The sequence below is a fragment of the Mus musculus genome, chromosome 11 (genome assembly GCF_000001635.26).
Source record: "Mus musculus strain C57BL/6J chromosome 11, GRCm38.p6 C57BL/6J".
NCBI lineage: Eukaryota > Metazoa > Chordata > Mammalia > Rodentia > Muridae > Mus > Mus musculus.
Window position 1 is genome coordinate 97,685,463 of NC_000077.6, and position 17,851 is coordinate 97,703,313.

The window sequence follows — 17,851 nt, forward strand, 5'->3', positions numbered from 1 at the left end:
AGACCTTGCTTTGTCTGGCTTTATTGTAGGGAGGGAGATGGGTTCCTAACTGGAGGCCCGAGGGAGGAGGACAGGATACGGTCAGTGACCCCTTTTTCTCAAGTACTTGTAAGAATAGTTCAAACCGGAGTGCACAGAATGTGCGGTGCAGGTGAAGATGCAGACGTCAGAGCCCTGCAGAGTGATAGATCCACATACACACTGACTGCCTTGAACTCTAGAGCCAGGGTGGCACCTGCCGACTCCAGGGCGGCTCGGCCGTGCCCATCCTGTGCGGGCCTGGGCGGTGTCTTCCTTGGGGGCGGAGCGGAGAGGGCGGCGACCCGGACGCGGCTACGCGCAGAGCGGCCATGCGCAGCGTGGGGGACGAGCCTGCATGCTGTGGTCATGCGCGGCGTCTGGGTGAGCGTCCCATCTTTGGTGACCCCTGGCCGTTCGGCCCCGCCTCCACCGGCCCAGGTCAGACTCCACCCCTCGGCCGCGCGTCCCCACAGGGCAGTCTTTCCGGAGGGAGCTCCCGAGTAGATGCCAAGATCCGCAGCGCCTCTTCTTTGAACCTTTTCCCAACCATTAAAAAAAAAAAAAAAAAAAAAAAAAAAGGTCCCACGCTCCTTTGACTTGTGGTCTTTCCCTTCCCTGATGGGCTTCCGGCGTCTCTCCTTCCCCACTGATTTTATTTTTCTGTTTCCAAATCATATCTGCCTGCCTGCCTTGTCGAAGCCGTATCAGAGGCGGGAAATCTCTTCTTGGCTGGTGAGTACACCTCTTGTCTAATCTCAGCACAACTCCTATCAGTTCCCCAAACCTCAAGAGCTACATCCAAGACAGCGACAGGGAGACCCTTGCTCCCAGCATGCTCTAGGGAAGGTTTGGTGGACCAGAGGGCAGAAGGCAAGGAACCAGGTCTCCCACTGAGGGGAGGACAGCCACCTGATTTCAAGCCCCAGAGTTTGAAGAAGAGTTACAGAACCCCCCGCCAACTAAAAGTATATCCAAGACTTGGGATCATCCCGAGTCACTCATCCACCCTGATCATAGGCCCGATGGTTCCCCAAAGACCCAGCCAAGCCAGTGGTGGCACAGAAGACACCCATCAGATTGGAGCTGGTTGCCGGGAAAACCTACAGGTGGTGTGTATGTGGCCGAAGCAAGAATCAGGTGAGTTACTCCTGTAGCTTTTCCTTTAGATGTGACACAGCCTGATCTCTGACGCTAACGGTTAGGCCTGGCAGTGTGACACGCAAACATCCATCTCCTCCTCTCCACGTGCTTGGGGTCAGCATGGTCTATCCTGGGGACTTTCAGTCCGTCCACATTTCCCTTCTTTCTGTATATAGGTGAGATACATACAATTGGGGGATGGGGCTCGATGGCAGGAACCAGCTCACAGGTCAGGGACACCACTATCAGGATGGCCATTGTCAGTGTATGTCCATGTCCCTCCCCAGGAGCCTAGGAGGTACAGAAGGGCCACAGCTCTGTGGCTGACTCAGTCTCCTCGAAGGCTGCCCGCCCTGCTCCTTCCAAGCAGCCCATGTGCCAGGCCTTGGTCCTCACAGCTGGGAGGATTCTGTTCAGTCTTCCCTGATGTCCCCTCCCAGGTCTCTTTTCACCTTGGATGTGACTTTTCCTGCTTGCCTGCTGCCATCCGATGCCATCCCAGCTGTACAGGAGCCCTTCACTGTAGCCGGAGCTTCTCCCTTTCATTCTGGAGAACTCTGTCCTGTTTCCCATGCTGTGGTTGAGACCATAAATCCAGCTCTGGAGGCTTCCTTTGTGGCCTTTGAACAGATATTCCAGAGGGTGGGGCAGTTTCAAGGGCATGCCAGCCAGAGGATTGTGGGTACATGCCCATGCCCTTTAGGCAGGGTGCTGGTTTTCTAGTTTTCACTAGTTCATCTCTCCGCACACTCTGCCCCTGACAAGGCCTCTCCCCTCCTTGGGCCTCTGTCTTCACCATCCTTTGAAGGGTTCTCCTGTGAGATGTGGTGCTCACATTCATAGTGGTACTCTAGGCAGGCTGTTGTAGACACCCCCTTGCTTACAGGCAAGACTGACCCCACCCTACAAAGGCACTGCGCACTGGGCTCTCTCCCTCCCTGAGGAACATTGCAAAGAATGTTGCTTTCATGGGCCAATGGGGACTCAACCTCACCTAGCCGTTAAAAAAGAAAACCAAAACAAACAAAAACTGAGGTGAGGCTATGAACCTAACCCAGTGGATAGACCCTTTGTCTGCAGTGTGTGGAAGCCCTGGAATCTATCCATCCCCAACACGCAATAAACAGGGTGTAGCGACATACATCCATTGTCCTAGCCCTTGGAAGGTAGAGGCAGGATTGGTGTTCAAGGTCTGGGTTACATGAGAACCTGGCTGGGAAGTGCTCAGTGGATAAAGTTACTTGCTGACCTGTGTGATCCCCAGAGCCCACATGGTGAAAGGAGAAAACCATGCCCCCACAAGTTGTTGTGTGACTTCGTGTGTGTGTGTGTGTGTGTGTGTGTCTGGGGGTAGTAGCATTGCCTCTACTTGAGGCCCAGTTCTTGCAAATTGTGTGTGTGTGTGTGTGTCTGTGTGTGTGTGTGTCTTGGGGTAGTAGCATTGCCTCTACTTGAGGCCCAGTTCTTGCAAATTGTCCTGGTCTCTGGATCTCCCAAAGGTGACCAATGAGAAATGCTTGCAACATTATACAGAGACAGTATTCTCTTCATGACAGCCTTTCTGTGACCCCCACATTGCAGGGCTCGGGGAAACGAGAATGCTCCACTCCCCACCCTAACCTTTTTCTGTCTCTCTCTCACCAGCCCTTCTGTGATGGCTCCCACTTCTTCCAGCGTACTGGCCTTTCTCCACTCAAGTTCAAGGCCCAAGAGACACGCACAGTGGCCCTATGTACCTGCAAGGCCACTCAGCGGCCCCCTTACTGTGACGGTACCCACAAGAGTGAGCAGGTACAGAAAGCAGAAGTAGGTTCCCCACTCTGAGGGGGTACTGTGACTCCAGGCAGTAATGCTGAGCCACACATGGAAGGGAACCTCCAAGGACCCCATCTTGTTAGCAATTGTACCCTGAAAAACCTGTATTCTCCTGTTGGGCAGCTGAGAGCCAGGTCCAGCATCCGGTAAAGCTGTCAATAAACACTGAGGCCTGCCCTCTAACTAACTGTTTCTGTGGTCACTGGCAAGGCTCATGGGTCTTCTGCTAGAGTATGATCTGTGGAGGCGGAGGGTGTCTGGTGACCAAAGCAGGGTAGTTCAGATCCACTCCAGTTAGCACTGTAAGGTTGGGGAGCATACCACCGTCCTCACCGTCCTCCTCCTCTTCCTCCCCCTCCCTCTGTCCCAAAGAACCACAGGCTTGAGAGTGTACACAGCATTTATTACAAAGCCAAGAGATATAAATGACCTAGGACAGGAGGGTACAGTCACAGGACCTCAGACTCAGGACGTGGTGCAAACAGACCCATGGGCTCAGAACCTCACACACTAAGCCAACACCCTGTCCTCTTTCCCCCCCACCCTCCCCCCAAATCTATGTACACTTGAGGAAGAGCAGGCGAGAGCAAGGTCTGCCCCTAATAGGTGGTCCACCAGGTAGAGTTGGGGTCAGCTCATTCTTTTATTTTCTTGTGCTTCTAGATGCCTCTGTCCTATCCCTGCCTGGCCTCAGCTGGGGGGTGAGGCAGTGGACTGGAGGGCTGTTGGCTTTTGGCAGAACTGGAGTCTGTGCTTGTCTGGGGCCACCCTCTACTCTAGGCCCCCAGTGAGTGTCACCTCCAGTCTTGCTAGATTGCGTTCTTGGGTTGGGGTAGGACAGGAGAAAATGAAGTGTTCACCATGCCAAAGTCACATATAGACTTTATAGGGCCAGGTCTCCCACAGGAGGGTAGGGATGGAGGGTTGGGGGGGGGGCTTCCACTGTCTGAGGAGGTGAGGGAAATGCCTTCTTCACAGCCACTTGGTCCTCACTGCCAGAGGACACAGACTGCATTTGTGAAAGGCACTGACTGTCTCAGCAACTCTGAACATTCAACAACGGGGGGGTGGGGGTGGGGGTTTGGACAGGTATGGGGAACAGCCAAGATGGACCCACTAGTCAGCTAGGGCTAGGGGACCCAACACGCCCTCTGCCCTGGAAAGCAGAAGGGACATAGGGAAGGACATTAATACTTCCAATGGCCCCTTAAGACCACCAGATACACCCCCCAAGAAGAGCAGAGTGAACTACAAAGACCCCCTAGACCTAGACACCCCCACCCATACACACACATACACACACACACACACACACACACGAGTTTCCTGTGGCATTTAAATTAATCTGGTTGGTCCATAGAAAATAAGTATGTATATTTGGTTTTTCCTATGTACATATATATATTTATATATATATAGATTTATTTATAAAACCCACCTCCCACTCTGAAAATGGGAGGAACCAGGGAAAGTCAAAAGTGGAAAAGGGGGCCCAGAAAAAGTAAAAAGGAGGGAAAAGATGGCTGCGGAAGGAGAGGGTCCCTTTCCTCAAGGGGGGCAAGGAGCGCCATTAACAGTCATCTTGCGCCCCCTGCTGGTGGAGGATGGCGTTTGCAGGCAGTTCGAAGTGCCCCCATTGGTAGCTGTGGTGGTCCCAGCGGCAGTTGAAGGTGGAGTGGGGGAAGTAGGATGGGTAGCTGGGGGGCCGTGGGAGCTGGGAGAGCCATGGGATGGGGTCGCAGGGCTGGGCAAGGAGGAGGAGGTGGCCGGAAGGGTGGCAGGGCTGGGAGCCTTGTCGCTGACTGACTCACACTCTGATGCCCCGCTGGTGTTGGTGCCTTCTGAGGGGGTTGGCACCGTGGGCAGGGTGAGCCGCTTGCAGGCTGGCTGGACACGGTACTTGAGGGGGAGAGGCCCATTCTGTGGTGAGAAGGAAGAGGCCAGCAGTAAGAAAAGAGAGTGTCAGAACAAAGACGGACCAGGGGTGACCCTATCCCTATACCCAACCAAGGTTCAAACCAGGAGCAAAGGGAAGGTCTGAGCCCTGCAGAGTGAAGAGACAGAGACCCAGTGAAGAAAGAGTGTGGGGTTGGGCGGAGACCATGCAGTTATGGAAGGAAGGTATTACGTTCCACTGTAGCCGCCCCTATTGCTGACCCCGAATCTGAATCTGAGTAGTAGCAACCAGGGCACCAGCAAGGGACCTGTGGGGGCTGTGCCAGTAATCGCAGCACCTGGGAGGCTGAGGAAGGACGACTGCTCTGAATTCGAGGCCAGCCTGGACTCTGTACCAAATTTAAGGCCAGCCAGGGAATGACTGTCTCAAACAAACAAACAAACAAACAAACAAACGAACGAAATGGCCTAGAGCTCACCAGGGCCAGGCCTGGCTCCAGAGACCAGGGATGGAGTGTCTGACATAAGAGGGTGCCTCATGTCACCCTGGCCACTGACCAATGCCAGGCCTGGCCAGGCAGGACCCTGGACTGCCCCCATCCTCTGCCACCTGCTCACAGGCTTACCCTTCGCCAGGGGTAGATGTACGCAATGTCCATTAAGGTGTAGTATTCCTTCAGGGGCTCATCTTCATAGAGGATCTCCACCTGGAGGGAGGGGATGACACCCATGGGACCCGGCAGCTGCACCCTGGCCACCGGGGTTGGGAGTCTTGGGGGATAGAGGTAAGTGAATTGAAAGGTGGACTCCAGGAGGCCTCTCCTTACTGTAGATGTGACTTCCCTTCCAGAATTGTCCCAAGAAACTCCCCTAACCCACTGATGGGGAGGGGGGAGGCTTCTCTTTCTAGGACCGCTTTGACCCAGGCTCTTGCCTGTGCCCCTAAGGGGAATCACAGAAGCAGTTTTGATACCACCATCCGAACATGTGGAACATGTGACCTGACGGATGAGCGCCACAGCACTTACTGTCTCCCTACCCAAGTATGGGCTAAGGGAAGCCTTGTACCTAGGAGCCTGTCAAAGAAGCAAAGTCAAGCGCATCAGAGACCTCCAAGGGATCCTCTGTTCAACATGGCCGACCAGCCCGTATCCTAGAGTTCCTTGGCCCTATCAAAGGCCTAGCACTATTTGCATGCACACATCCTTGTCCCTAGGCCCTCTGTACACCAACTAAAACAATTACAAACCGTCTTATCCTCAACAGTGGGGCTAGAGTACCCTGCAGGCCCAGCTATCCAACTCTGTGATGGCTGACAGAGCTGTGTCTGAGATGGCCCAGGCGTTCACCTTGTACTTGCTGGGCACATCCATTTTGTTGCGGAGGAACTTTGCCAGGTGCATGACGGTCATGGCTGCTGGGCACCGCAGGAATCGCACTCCTGTCTGTGGGGGAAGAGGCCCCAGTGAGAAGGTGCATTCATGGCACTCTCAGCCCACAGCTAGACAGGCCCTAACACTCACCTTCTCCTTGTCCCCATCTCCATTCTCCGTGAGGTTCTTCTTCTCCTCTCGGTCCCTGGAAGAAGAGAGAGAAAGAGGCTAAGGGCTATGGAGTTGTTGGGCCAAATGCATGTCTGACTGGGTCTTGAAGAATGGGCCAGGGTAGAAAAGGGGCCTACGTTGAACTTGCCTGACGCCTTCGTAGAACTCAATGGAAAGACTGACAATCTCGTCGTCACCCAGAGCCCCCTTCTCCTGTTCCAGGACCTCGCCTCGGTCCTCGTTGGAGCCGTTGGGGACTGCAGAGGGAGACAGCTCAGAGGGGTTGGTCAAAGATAGAACAAGGGACTGAGGACCTAGGGAAGTAGGGCAGCTCAGAGATTGAGCCCAGTCCCCACTGGACAGTACTGTAGCTGGGAGATCTGTTGGAAGTTGGAGGGACAGTGTGGGCCAAAGCTGGGGCAGCCCTGGGCAGTCACGTTGCTTCAGGAACCAGAATGTGCTTGTGGGTTCAGAGTGAACACACACTCACCCTCTGTCAGGGGGTATGCTGCATAGAAGTCCCGTCGCCGTTTCATTTCATCTAAAGAAAGGAGGCAGGAATGAGTGGGCGACAGCTGGGAAGTGGGGGTGGGGGGAGCAGGGACAACACAGGGGCTCATGATACCTTTAAAAAGCCCAGGCACCAACTTGTAGACAATGTCCTGGAGGGTTTTGTCTGATCTGGGAAAGATTATACAGGAGCATTAGCAACCACGGGTCCTTCATCTCGCTAGCCGGGGATCAGCTCTGTACCCCTTCCTTCTTCAGACCCAGCATTCAGGCATGCAGGCTCCTGGCCTGGCATTCCTTAGCCACGAGGAGGCAGGGTATGGGGTCTGAAGCCCACCTGATGCTCAGCAGTGGTCGAGTTTTATGGACCTGGACGTCACACATGGGGCAGTATTTGTTGGTCTCCAAGTAGCGTACGATGCAGGTTTTGCAGACTTGGAGTGTGGACAAAGAGAAGACAGTCAGAGCCCCTTCTTGCCCAGGCTAACACTCAGCTCTCTCTTCCCACCATGACCCAGTAGCTCTTGATAGCTCACAGTAGCTCAGGATAGCGCACAGGCCCAACATGGCAATACGCATCCACACATCTGGGCTGTTGTACCTTGCCTAGCCTTAGGGGAGGATGGGCCCCTCTATCTCTATGAGCCAGGGTGGTGTCCGGCCCAACACAGAAGGTGCACCACGTCCTAGGCTCCCCTGAGCCAGCGGGGTAAGATACCTCACCAGTCCTGGATCTCTTGTAACCAATCTGACAGTGCAAATGAGTGACCCCTGAATCCACAGGTGTCAAACTTCAGCCAGAGATAGCAGAAAAAGTGAGGTTTCTGATGCTGTCCCAGGAGTGAGCTTCTGGCTCCAGGACTCCCCATCATCACCACACCACACACACACACACACACACACACACACAGAGTCCTTTCTTGGCAATATCTCAGTGATCCAGGGTCTACTTTCCAGGGCAGCAAGGGATGTCCTCCATTTTCCCTGAGCAGTGCCCCCAAGCTGGGCACCCCCGAATTCAACTCACAGGAATGTAAGCATTCCACAATGGTGGTGGCATCAATAAAATAGCCCCCACAGAGGGCACACATGAGGTGAGGGTTCAGCTCCGTGATTTTAATCCGTGTGGTCCGATGCATGATGCCGGGGTCAGGACTGAGGAGATTTGGGAAGTGTCACCCTGGGAAACAGAAATGGGATCAGAAATCCAGCCACCCTTAGCTACTTCCCTACAGTGCTCCCCTCCCCCCGGGCCCAAAGTCCACTTTTTTCCCCCGCTTCTCATATGTGCAACTGGATACCAGCTTGAAACTGGCTGCTTCTGGCCCACCCTCTGAGTGTTCATTGGGTGGGTGGGTGTCTCAGAAAGCTTCTTCCACCTTGAGAAGTAAGGTCATATACCATTTAGAAGCAGTAGGAAAGACTGAAGTCAGACCATAGGAAACACTAGAAGATGGACATGGGAGGGAAGGAAAAGGGAAGATATGGATGCTTTTAAAGTTCTCCCTGGGTGGGACCTGTGAGCCAGCGAGAGAACTCGGCAGGTAAAGGAAGACTCAAGCCTGGTGACACACGGTGGAAAGAGAGGAAACCATGCCTGCAACTTGCCCTTTGACGACTTGCGCATGCGCGTGCTCGCACACAGAAAATAAATGCAATAAAACATTTTAACAATCTCCCTGACTCCAACCCATATCCACTCGAGTGGTCAGATATTTACCAAGCACCAAGAGCTAAGAGAACCAGTGCAGACAACTGAATTCACAGACCAAAGTGAAGAATAAATTGTCACCACTCCACCAATGAGAGATTTTTCATGGCGAAACCTTCCAGAGAGACACTGGGACACAGGCCTACCACCTGTCCCTTTGACTGTCCCACTTGGGCCTCAGAACACTGCCTTCCTCTAATGTCTCTGGATGCCGACAGCTCCTTGAACGTCCACCTACCATTTGCTGACCCTTTGCCTTCTTGCAAGCCTGAGGCTGGCTTTCCTATGTCCCAACTTATAAAGAAGGAGCTGCAGGCCCAACCTGACGTGGTACTTTGCAGCTAATTCAAGGGCCTGGCAGAAAGACCTCTCCTGTCCTGTAGTGGGAACCTCCCTCCAGGTTGCCCACCCCACCCCCAACAGCCCACTAACTGCTCTAGTGTGCAGGGTCTAGGGACCCACTCTTCATGAACGCACAGAATTGCTTCATGTGCCACTGGGATCCCACCATGTCCCAACCTGGTGACTTTTGCCACCTGTTCGCAGGCTGTCCACCAACAAACCACAGGTTCTCCTAGACACCTGCCAAAAACCAGGCAGAGGGAGTGTTCTCTGTCCCCAGCTTTCCAATGCACCTGGCCAGGCCCTGGAAGGCAGAGGTCAGTTCGAAGCTGGCTCTGGCTCTGGCCCGAAGGGGCTACTACCTCTCCTCTTTCTCCTCCTCCAGAGCAAAAGCCCAGGAGACTTGAGAGGCTGGCCAAGCCCCAACCACTCCTTTACAACACACACCCTTCTCTCTTTTCCAGAAAGATTTCTAAAGCCACCACACAGGGTTTTCTAGGACAAGAAATTCACAGCCAGGATCTGCAGTTTCTATAGAGACCCCAGGATGAGCCTGGCCAGAACCCAGACAGCTAATAAAGCCCCAGGGCACCTGGCCAGAGGCTGGGATAGATGGAGCTACACAAAAGGCCACACTTGGGACAGACACCAAGTTGCAGAAATGAGAGAAGGGAACAAGCCAGCCAGAGGTGGCCCAGAGACCAGCCTCCCTGACCTGCAAACCCGGAGCAGAGTTCTTGCCCCTATAGGTGGCCTTAGCTGGTACTCCCCTGCATGGGCACCCCCTTCACAATCTCAAAGAGGCTGCTGGCTACTCTACTGTTTAGTTGTTTCCATGGTAACGCAGTCTCTGGCAAGAAGCCCAAATATTATTACAACCATCCAGAGGACAGAACAAACTCCAAGTGGCTGTCTCCTTGAGCGTGTGCAATCGCCACCGTGTGTACGTGCTGTCTGGGCTTCTGAAGGTACTCCATGTGACTGCTTGCCTTGTGTGTGCCTGTGTCCAGAGACACACACGGAGACAGAAACGGACTATATCAGAGTAGGATCCTGCCAGGGAATCCAGGCTGCTAGGATAAATCCCCTCAACCCAGCACGTGCGCATGCACGCGCACACGCGCGCACACATGCACAGGCGCACATGAAAGAATATATGTGCTCTTCACCCACACACTTCATTTGCAAAGAGATACAGGTTCCTAAGAAGCCACAGGAGCCCCACACAGTCTGTCATTTTAGAGGTTTCATCCGAGAGAAGCCCCCAGCACTTTCTAAGCCCAAGGCCCTAAGGGAAGGAGATGCTATGGATGGAAAGGTTCCTTGTCTCCCCTAAGAGTAAAGAGCCTCCCTGCTCCCCATTCGCATCCCTAGGGGCCTCAGAAAGCCACCACTGGGGCTGGGGGCGGGGAGAGGCACTGATTGGCTCCTCACCTGATTGCCATGGTTACCTGCAGGGCCCTGTCAGCAGGTGCCAAGAGTGGCGGTAAACAGGAGCTCCCAGTCCCCAGAGCATCCATCCCCTCCCCACTTCCTTGCTCAGCATCAGGACCATGGTCTTTCCTTCCTGATGCAGGGGGTGGGTGGGGGCTGAGGTGCTGGTGGGGAGGACAAGGAAAGGGAATGGTGTACCACAACACTACGGAGGGGACAGCTGGGAGACACAAAGCGCCTAGAGAAGAAAAAGTGAAAGACAGTTCCCAAGAAGCAGAAAAGGGGCGGTGACCATTTGGAACTGGTGTCAATGGAGCCGGGGAAGAACCCAGTCCCTTCTACATTCCTCCAACAGCCCCTTCTGCCCCCGCCCCCAGTCTGTAGTTCTCTCTGGCTCTAGCTCCTGGCTCCCAGGGGCCCCAGGCCAGAAAGGGGCTTGGTCAGCATCTAGCACCCAGTCCCTGGCCATTTGGGCTCACAGATCTCTCCCTATGTTTCCAGCCTACAGCGGACAGACATCCCACATCTCTCCAACGAACTAGACTTTTCTTCTGTAGGTATTGGTTTCTGATACCACAGAGAGCGGGTCCTGCAGCCTCCAGGGACACCAGCTACAGCCCTCCCTTTGCCTTGCTGTGCACCAAATCAAATCAAGCCCCAGGCCACGAGAGGTCATTCAAGGTCACATCCTAGCACTTGACTAATGAGGTGGATGGGATCTTTTAAAAAATTCTTTCCCCCTTCCCTTCTCTCTCTTGCTCAGGCCCATAGTTTGTTTGTTTGTTTGTTTGTTTGTTTGTTTGTTTGTTTTGTTTCTCATTACTGATGGCTGGCTGCTGGGATTTGAACTCATGACCTCTGGAAGAGCAGTCAGGGCTCTTAACCAGCCCCCACTCCATGTGATCTTTGAAAGCACTGTTGTGAAGTCTTCTCAATTTACAGATGAAAAAAAACTTAGATGTGACTTGCCCAAGGTCACTCAGAAAAAAAAAAAACGGGCGATGCTCGGACTCAGCGGAAGAGCTGAGCAGGTGGGTAGAAGGACAGAGAGCGACTGCTGAGACGCCCATCCTGTGGGCCTGCTGAATGGGAGGCAAAAGCTAATGCCTTACACCACCTCCGCATTACAGATGGGGAAACTTAGGGCACAATGGAAACCAGAACGAGCCAGAGTATAGCATGTAGACATGAATTTCTAGCATTGGTTCCCCTCCCGGCATCATAGACCCAGCTCTGCAAGCAAATCTCATGTGTTCATGTACGAGTCAGAGGGGTTCTGCACCAGGACACAAAATCTCTTATCTTTTCTTTCTTTCTTTTTTTTTATTATTTATTTATTCTATGTAAGTACACTGTAGCTGTCTTCAGACACTCTAGAAGAGCGAGTCAGATCTCCTTATAGATGGTTGTGAGCCACCATGTGGTTGCTGGGATTTGAACTCAGGACCTTCGGAAGAGCAGTCGGGTGCTCTTACCCGTTGAGCCATCTCACCAGCCCCTCTTATCTTTTCCTAACCTTTGGCAGTGGTACAGCCCTTAGCATGGAAAAAAGATAGAAGCCTCGACCTACCACTCAGTTCCTGAAAACAGAAATAAATAAATAAATGAATAAATAAAACAGTAATAAAGAATTTACAGACAGCAGCTCAGTAAGATGCTCACATCCGGAGCCAGACACACCCCCTTCATCTCTTACATCCCCAGCACCCAGAGCCAGATAAGCCTGGTCATGCACACAGGCCAGACAGACACTTGGCCAGACACACACCACCACATACACAGCAAGGCTGGAGCCAGGCTCCTACTCCACAGATGCAGAAGTCATTTCCACCCACCCCATCACATCCCTGCCTGAAACTGGAGCCACAGACATTAACCTTCTGCGAACCTCTAGTCCTCTCAGGGCAAATTATAATTTAAGTCTTCCAGCAACAAAGACAGGTCAGCGCCCCACCACCACTCCGCTATAGGGTCCGGGGTGGGGGTAGGGGGGCGCTACAGTAGGCATCTGACCTGTATAACATGTAACCTCTTCCACTTCAGCCTCTCTCCATTCCCATGGCAACAGCTCCATCAACCACTCAGGGAGTTCCTTTCCCCCTCCCCTGCTCACCTCCCAAGCCTTCAACTTGAACAGGATCAGGCGACGCGACAGCCGGACTGGATCCTGGAGGCTGTTTCCTGCCTTATTCCAAACACAGTTCTAAGTGTGCAAGCCCCAACCTCAAACCAGGGGAACCCCTGGGAAAACCTCTCCACCAAAATGCTACAACAGAGCTGGCTTTATGCTCCTCCGATTACAGTAATAACACCTTGGAGCAGGGATGTGTGTATGTTGGGGGTGGGGGTGGGGTTGTCATGAGTTTCGGGAACAGCACAACTGCAAGAAGTCCAGAGAGGGAGGCCCAAGACTGTGAGAGCCAGCTAAGAGAAGCCCCTCCCTCAGCGAGAGGAAGACCAAAAGAGACTGAGGCAACATGGGGGATGGCGGGAGCTCGGCCGGGGGCTACGAGAGACAAAGACGCAGGGACAGCTCTAGGTAACACCTGTACATACTTAAACATATTTAAATTTACACATACACACACCCTTCTCGATCAAGCAACCACAGCAATTTTGGATAGACCCGGGAAGTGAGGGATGGAAGAGTAGGGGGCTTGCCTAGACGCCCCTGGGAGTCAGGAAGGGCGCGGGGCGTCTGCAGGCTCAGGGTTCCCCGGGTTTCAGAGCTAGCAGCGGCAGAGCTCAAGGAGAAAAGAGTAGCCGCTTCCCTTTTCGCCTCCTGTGGCAGAAGGGCCAGCTCATCAGACCCCTTGGCCACTCATGAAAAGACAGAGCATGCTAAATCTCTCCTCACTCCCGTTCTTTCCCCTCCACCCTTGCTTCCCCGCGAAGCCTAGGTCAAAGGATCAGGCACCCCCAGTGACCGAGTGGCCACTCCTTCCCTCCCTAGAGCCAAAGTTTGGTGGGGCCCCGGGAGGGAGGTAGGGAAAAGCTCAGCCGAGGTGGTTCAGGGAGGGGGCGGGGCGCCTCGCACCGGGACGAAAGGGACCTCTGGGGGAGGTGCCCAAGATCCCGACCCCAGGAGTTAGGGCGCCCTCCCTCGGCCACCAGAAAGCCAAGTCCCCTTCCTCCGGGCCTCAAGTCCTCGCGCGTCTACCACGCTCACTGCCCACTCGGGAGGCGACCCTTGCCCGACTCGAAGGGGCCGAGCCACAGTCTGCTCCAGCTTGTGGAGATCCTCGGGTCGGGGGCGGAGGGGGGGGCGAGACCCACCCTAGCGTATGTCCCCAAAGCCCTCGTGGCCGCCCGGACCCTCCCCCTCGATACCTCGCAAGCAGGGTCTTAGCAGGGGGCTGCTGCACAAAGAGGAGGTGGTCGAGGGAGACTCCAAATCGTTAAGAGGGGGAATCCACTTCGGCCATCTTGGAAGGGAGGAAAGGAAAAAAAAAGAGAGAGAGACCGGGAACGAGAGAAAGAAAGGCGGACCGGGCGAGCTTGGACAGCGGCTGGCGGGGCGGGAAGGGACGCGGGCGGCAGGCCAGGCCGGGGCTCCCGGCTCCCATTGGGGTCTGCGGGGAAAGGTGAACGGGTCCCGGTCGCCAGCCCTAGACGCTTACGAGGTAGCAAGGAGGCAAGCGCGAGTCGGCGTCCGCTTACCTGGCTTCGGGGTCCGGTGGGTCTCGGGGAGGGGGGGATGGGAGGGAGGGAGGGAAGGGAGGGGAGGGGGACCACAGCCCTGTCGCTCGCTCGGTCGGCGGGAGGGGAGAAACCTATGATAAGAAAGGAGTTTGTAAGAGCAGCTTGGGGAGGGGAGGGGACCAGAGGGGAGGGGAGGGGCCGTGGGGGGGGGCAAAATGGCTTTTTTCCTCCAGACAAGAGTAGGTCCCGCCCACTACTCACCCACGTGACCTCATTCCTTCAGGATGTTTGCAGAGAGGGAAAGAGGAGGGGGAGAGGCTAGCTCAGCTGCTCCCCACCGCCTTGCGCTGGGCTTCCCCCAAACCAAGAGGAGACCACCTCTTATCCAAGCAGATCCCTTGAACCCGGAGGAAAGGTCCTATTGTGTTACCTTCAGTCATGAAACCACCACCTCCTCCTAAAATAAGTGTGTTCTCCCCACTTCCACCGACTCTGCGATCCCTACCCTAGCTGGGGAGCTTGGAAAATGGTGAGATGCAGACTGGGCGGAAATGTGTCTCGCGGCACCCGGTGCGTCGCCGCTACCAAAGGGCGCTTGGGCGGGGGACGCGGCGCCGCTGGCCACGCGTCCGAGTGAGGTTCGCTCACTCCAGCTGAATCCCTTGGGATTCCTAAGTGCGTGTGTGATCCCCCCCCGAGCGTGACCTCACCGCCTCCCCACACCGATTCGGGGTCCTCGCACCTCGCGGGAAACGCACGGTGGCCTCGGGGCTTGGCTGTGGCCGAGGCTGGCGCGCTCAGCGTGCTCGGGCGGAGAAGAATGGAACGCAGTCCGGGGCGGGGAGAGCAGCCCGAGACACGAACTCGGGCGCCGAGCCAGAGACACAATAACTAGCCGAATTCGAGAGGCCCCGACGCAATAGGAAGCGAGGAGTCGAGAGAGGACGCGCGCCTTTTCGCCGCCGGTGCGCCTCCCTCGCGGCCGCGGAGGGGCCGGCGAGCGCGAAGGTGGCTGGTGCCAGCCCACTCCGACTGTCGCCCTCGGCTCCACCCAGCGCTCGCTCTCCGGTCCCCAGCGGCTCCGGGCCCCGGGCAGAGTAGGAAGGAGAGCTAGAAGAGACGGCGCCAAGGAAGCGAATCGATTCTGCGTTACCACAAGAACCGTGGACCTCAATAGGTCGCTCGATTTCGCTGATTCGTTACTTATGATTTATTGGGGGGTGGCCACTGTGACTGTCCCTCCAAAGAGCTCGATTATCCGGCCTGAAAAGCCTTTAAGCGCCTGGTGGGTTGGCTCGAGTAAGGAACGAATCTTTGTCGAGCCTGCCTCCTCTCCTTGTTCCAAGCCTAAAGCAGTCCCGAAGTGAGTGCTTTTATACACTGGACCGCTTATCAGGAGCCCTGTGAAGTCTGTCCGCCCAGTGACCCCACCAGCCTCAGCTCTCAGCCTGCAGAGCCGAATGACGGTGTAAAGGAAAGGCAAGAGATTTCCGCTTAGATCGGGTGGTCCAAGTGGGAGCGGAAGAGGCCCCGGGAGGATCGGTCACTTGCTTCCCAATCCCTACATCGGGTACCACGAGCTCACAGGCTACTGTGGAAAGGGGTCTCGAGTTAGACACGCCCACTGTCATCACGGCCCATGTGTCCCAGCATCTTGAACTCTGCTAGAGCAAACACAATTGCTCAACGTGAAGGGTACTGCCTGGCTACCTTTTGTTTATTGGGGTGGGTATCCATTTGCTCCTCAATTATTAAGGTCCAGTTCCAAGGAAACCGCTGGAGAGTAGGGACACACTGAAGACCCACCACCCACTAAGACTCCAATAAATCATCTATGCTGGGATATTGCTAATCCCTGTGGTTCATCGGGAGAGCCGCTGACTTAACTGTCCCAACATCGAAAGTTCTCTGTGCCAACGGCAAGTACTGTTTTAGGCACAGTAGGTAAGCTGGGCTTTGACACCGAGCAGGGCCAGCGAGGGCAATAAGCTGGAAAAGTCCCTTCTCCATGTTTGAAGCGCCAGGTGATCTGCAAACATAGAAGAGGGAGTCCACAAGAGACTTCCTTTGAGCCAAATGTCTAGAGAACGGATGGAAAGAGTCCCTTGCACATCTTCCTCCTGCCCACCTTCTCCAGTGTGCTCAGCGAACATGAAGAGCGCTTATTTTCCACCAAGTCTGTAGCTTACCCTGTCCTCTAGTTGATTGCCACACGTAGTGAGCAGTCAGAAATCAGAGGTTCCCAGAGAACAGGAACCCAGAACATCAAGGCAAGGACCAACGGGCATCTGTTGCCATCGGAAACAAGAGCAAGGAGAAAATCCCTTTTAAATGGTGGCACTAGTTAGAGAGAGTCGTTCCTTCTTGCTTTTGTGTAGCTTTACTTCTGTGTCCCTTACACCTCTCCCTCTTGCAAACGATGCCCTTTGTTGATCTCTGTATTTATTTCCCCATCTTCCGCACTGTCTACTTAGGCCCCCTCATGGTATGCCTTTCTCTGTAGATCACAGCTAGGTTCTTCCTCCTTCCACTCTTTTATCCCTCACTTTGTTCCTGTGGTTTTTTTCCTGACTGTTTCCATCCACCGGGACAGATTTCCTCTTTCAAGTTGCTATCGTCCACTGATGCAGACAATGGGAAGCTGTCCAACCTCCGCAGCAAAATTTATTCTTAATCCAAGGAAAATTGCATTGTTAAACATGGCAGTGAGACAGAAACTTGGCTTTGCCTTTCTGTCATCCTGATTGGGAGAAAGAATAGTGAGAGGTGGTGAGGAGACGTTAGGGATAGATCCATTCACTGACCATAGACGGATTTCTAAATACAGTGACCATCTGGGTTGGTGTATCACAATTATTGCTTCTGGTACCTCGGTACCGAATGTGGCTTTGGAGCATTTGCGATTTAAAAAAAAAAAAAAAAGGCCGAGACCGTCCCTGGGTGGGCTCGAACCACCAACCTTTCGGTTAACAGCCGAACGCGCTAACCGATTGCGCCACAGAGACGGTGACAGTTGTTTGTGAGGCAGAGAGCCGAGTCAATAGTACTGAGCCGATATGGCGCAAGACCAGTCACGACGCAAGCAGTTACAGTAGCTTAGAAACCCAGCGGAACAAAATCTGATCTCGAAGAACAGCGAATCGAGGCTGTGGCGGAGGGAACAGTGGTTGTGCAAGGGAAGGGAAAGCAAGGGATGCACACGTCCCACCTGGGCTGCCCTGGAGCCGTTGGCCCAGGCTATCCTCGGTCAGTGTCTAGGATGTGGCACAGAACGTTCCTTTGTAGAGTGAACAGAGACTTAGGGCTACGTCTGTCGGCCAGCAGGGATTGGGAGTGAGAGACTCCAAACGCTGAACAACCTGTAGCTCACTCCCGTAAAACAAAACAAAAGCTCCATTCTGGAACTAAACCCTCCTAGCACGAACCCTCGGCACGATCTTCCCATTCTGCAAAGAATGGGCGCCTTCGGTATACTCGGTGCCGATAGGTTAATTGGCGCCTGCAAAAATCCCGGTGAACAGTAAGGATTTGTGAATGAACACTGGAAGTCGGGTAGCTTGAGTAAAATGCCTAACTCCTGCAGCACCACGGTAAGCGCCAGCTTACCTACTCTGCTTACAGCACCAGCCCCACAAGGCCTGTCCCAAGCCCACGTGTTGCAAACTCCGCCCCTAAACGGGATGGCCCGAACTCCAGGTCCGCCAAGATCCCAACATGCCCCGGACCGTAGGCTCTTCCGCACTCACAGTGACTTTTCACTTTCCGCTTTCCATACCTCCGTTTTGGTGTCTCAACC

At 54.4% G+C, this 17,851-nt stretch overlaps 2 protein-coding genes and 1 non-coding gene across 11 annotated transcripts; 1 reads left to right on the forward strand and 2 right to left on the reverse strand.

Annotated features, from left to right (window-relative positions):
- The first annotated feature begins 2 nt into the window (after positions 1 to 2).
- Positions 3 to 3,163, forward strand: Cisd3 (CDGSH iron sulfur domain 3). Of its 3 annotated transcripts, none has more exons than XM_006533029.3 (4): positions 3 to 402; positions 721 to 753; positions 1,039 to 1,158; positions 2,806 to 3,159. In XM_006533029.3, exons 1-4 carry the CDS (start codon positions 139 to 141, stop codon positions 2,983 to 2,985), a joined length of 597 nt encoding a protein of 198 aa, XP_006533092.1. In that variant the 5' UTR covers positions 3 to 138; the 3' UTR covers positions 2,986 to 3,159. The 3 variants fall into 3 exon arrangements, with proteins under 3 accessions (XP_006533092.1, NP_001351082.1, NP_001078969.2); NM_001364153.1 differs by having other exon boundaries at positions 134 to 459; positions 2,806 to 3,163; NM_001085500.3 differs by lacking the exon at positions 3 to 402 and having other exon boundaries at positions 471 to 753; positions 2,806 to 3,163.
- Positions 3,164 to 3,358: 195 nt separating this feature from the next.
- Pcgf2 (polycomb group ring finger 2) lies at positions 3,359 to 16,972 on the reverse strand. 7 transcript variants are annotated; one of them, NM_009545.2, is made up of 13 exons: positions 14,798 to 15,035; positions 14,074 to 14,186; positions 13,744 to 13,838; positions 12,527 to 12,598; positions 7,954 to 8,106; positions 7,264 to 7,360; positions 7,042 to 7,097; positions 6,907 to 6,957; positions 6,565 to 6,673; positions 6,396 to 6,450; positions 6,222 to 6,317; positions 5,499 to 5,579; positions 3,361 to 4,896 (listed from the first exon to the last, which is right to left on the reverse strand). In NM_009545.2, the coding sequence occupies exons 5-13, from the start codon at positions 8,063 to 8,065 to the stop codon at positions 4,525 to 4,527; spliced, it is 1,029 nt and encodes a 342-aa protein (NP_033571.1). In that variant the 5' UTR covers positions 8,066 to 8,106; positions 12,527 to 12,598; positions 13,744 to 13,838; positions 14,074 to 14,186; positions 14,798 to 15,035; the 3' UTR covers positions 3,361 to 4,524. The 7 variants fall into 7 exon arrangements, with proteins under 7 accessions (XP_011247275.1, XP_011247277.1, XP_011247274.1 ...); XM_011248973.3 differs by lacking the exon at positions 12,527 to 12,598 and adding an exon at positions 14,317 to 14,332 and having other exon boundaries at positions 3,359 to 4,896; positions 13,744 to 14,186; positions 14,798 to 16,972; XM_011248975.3 differs by lacking the exons at positions 12,527 to 12,598; positions 13,744 to 13,838 and having other exon boundaries at positions 3,359 to 4,896; positions 14,798 to 16,972.
- A 14-nt stretch (positions 16,973 to 16,986) lies between these two features.
- n-TNgtt8 lies at positions 16,987 to 17,060 on the reverse strand. The gene has a single exon. It is a non-coding gene; the product is annotated as a tRNA-Asn (tRNA).
- Positions 17,061 to 17,851: the final 791 nt, after the last annotated feature.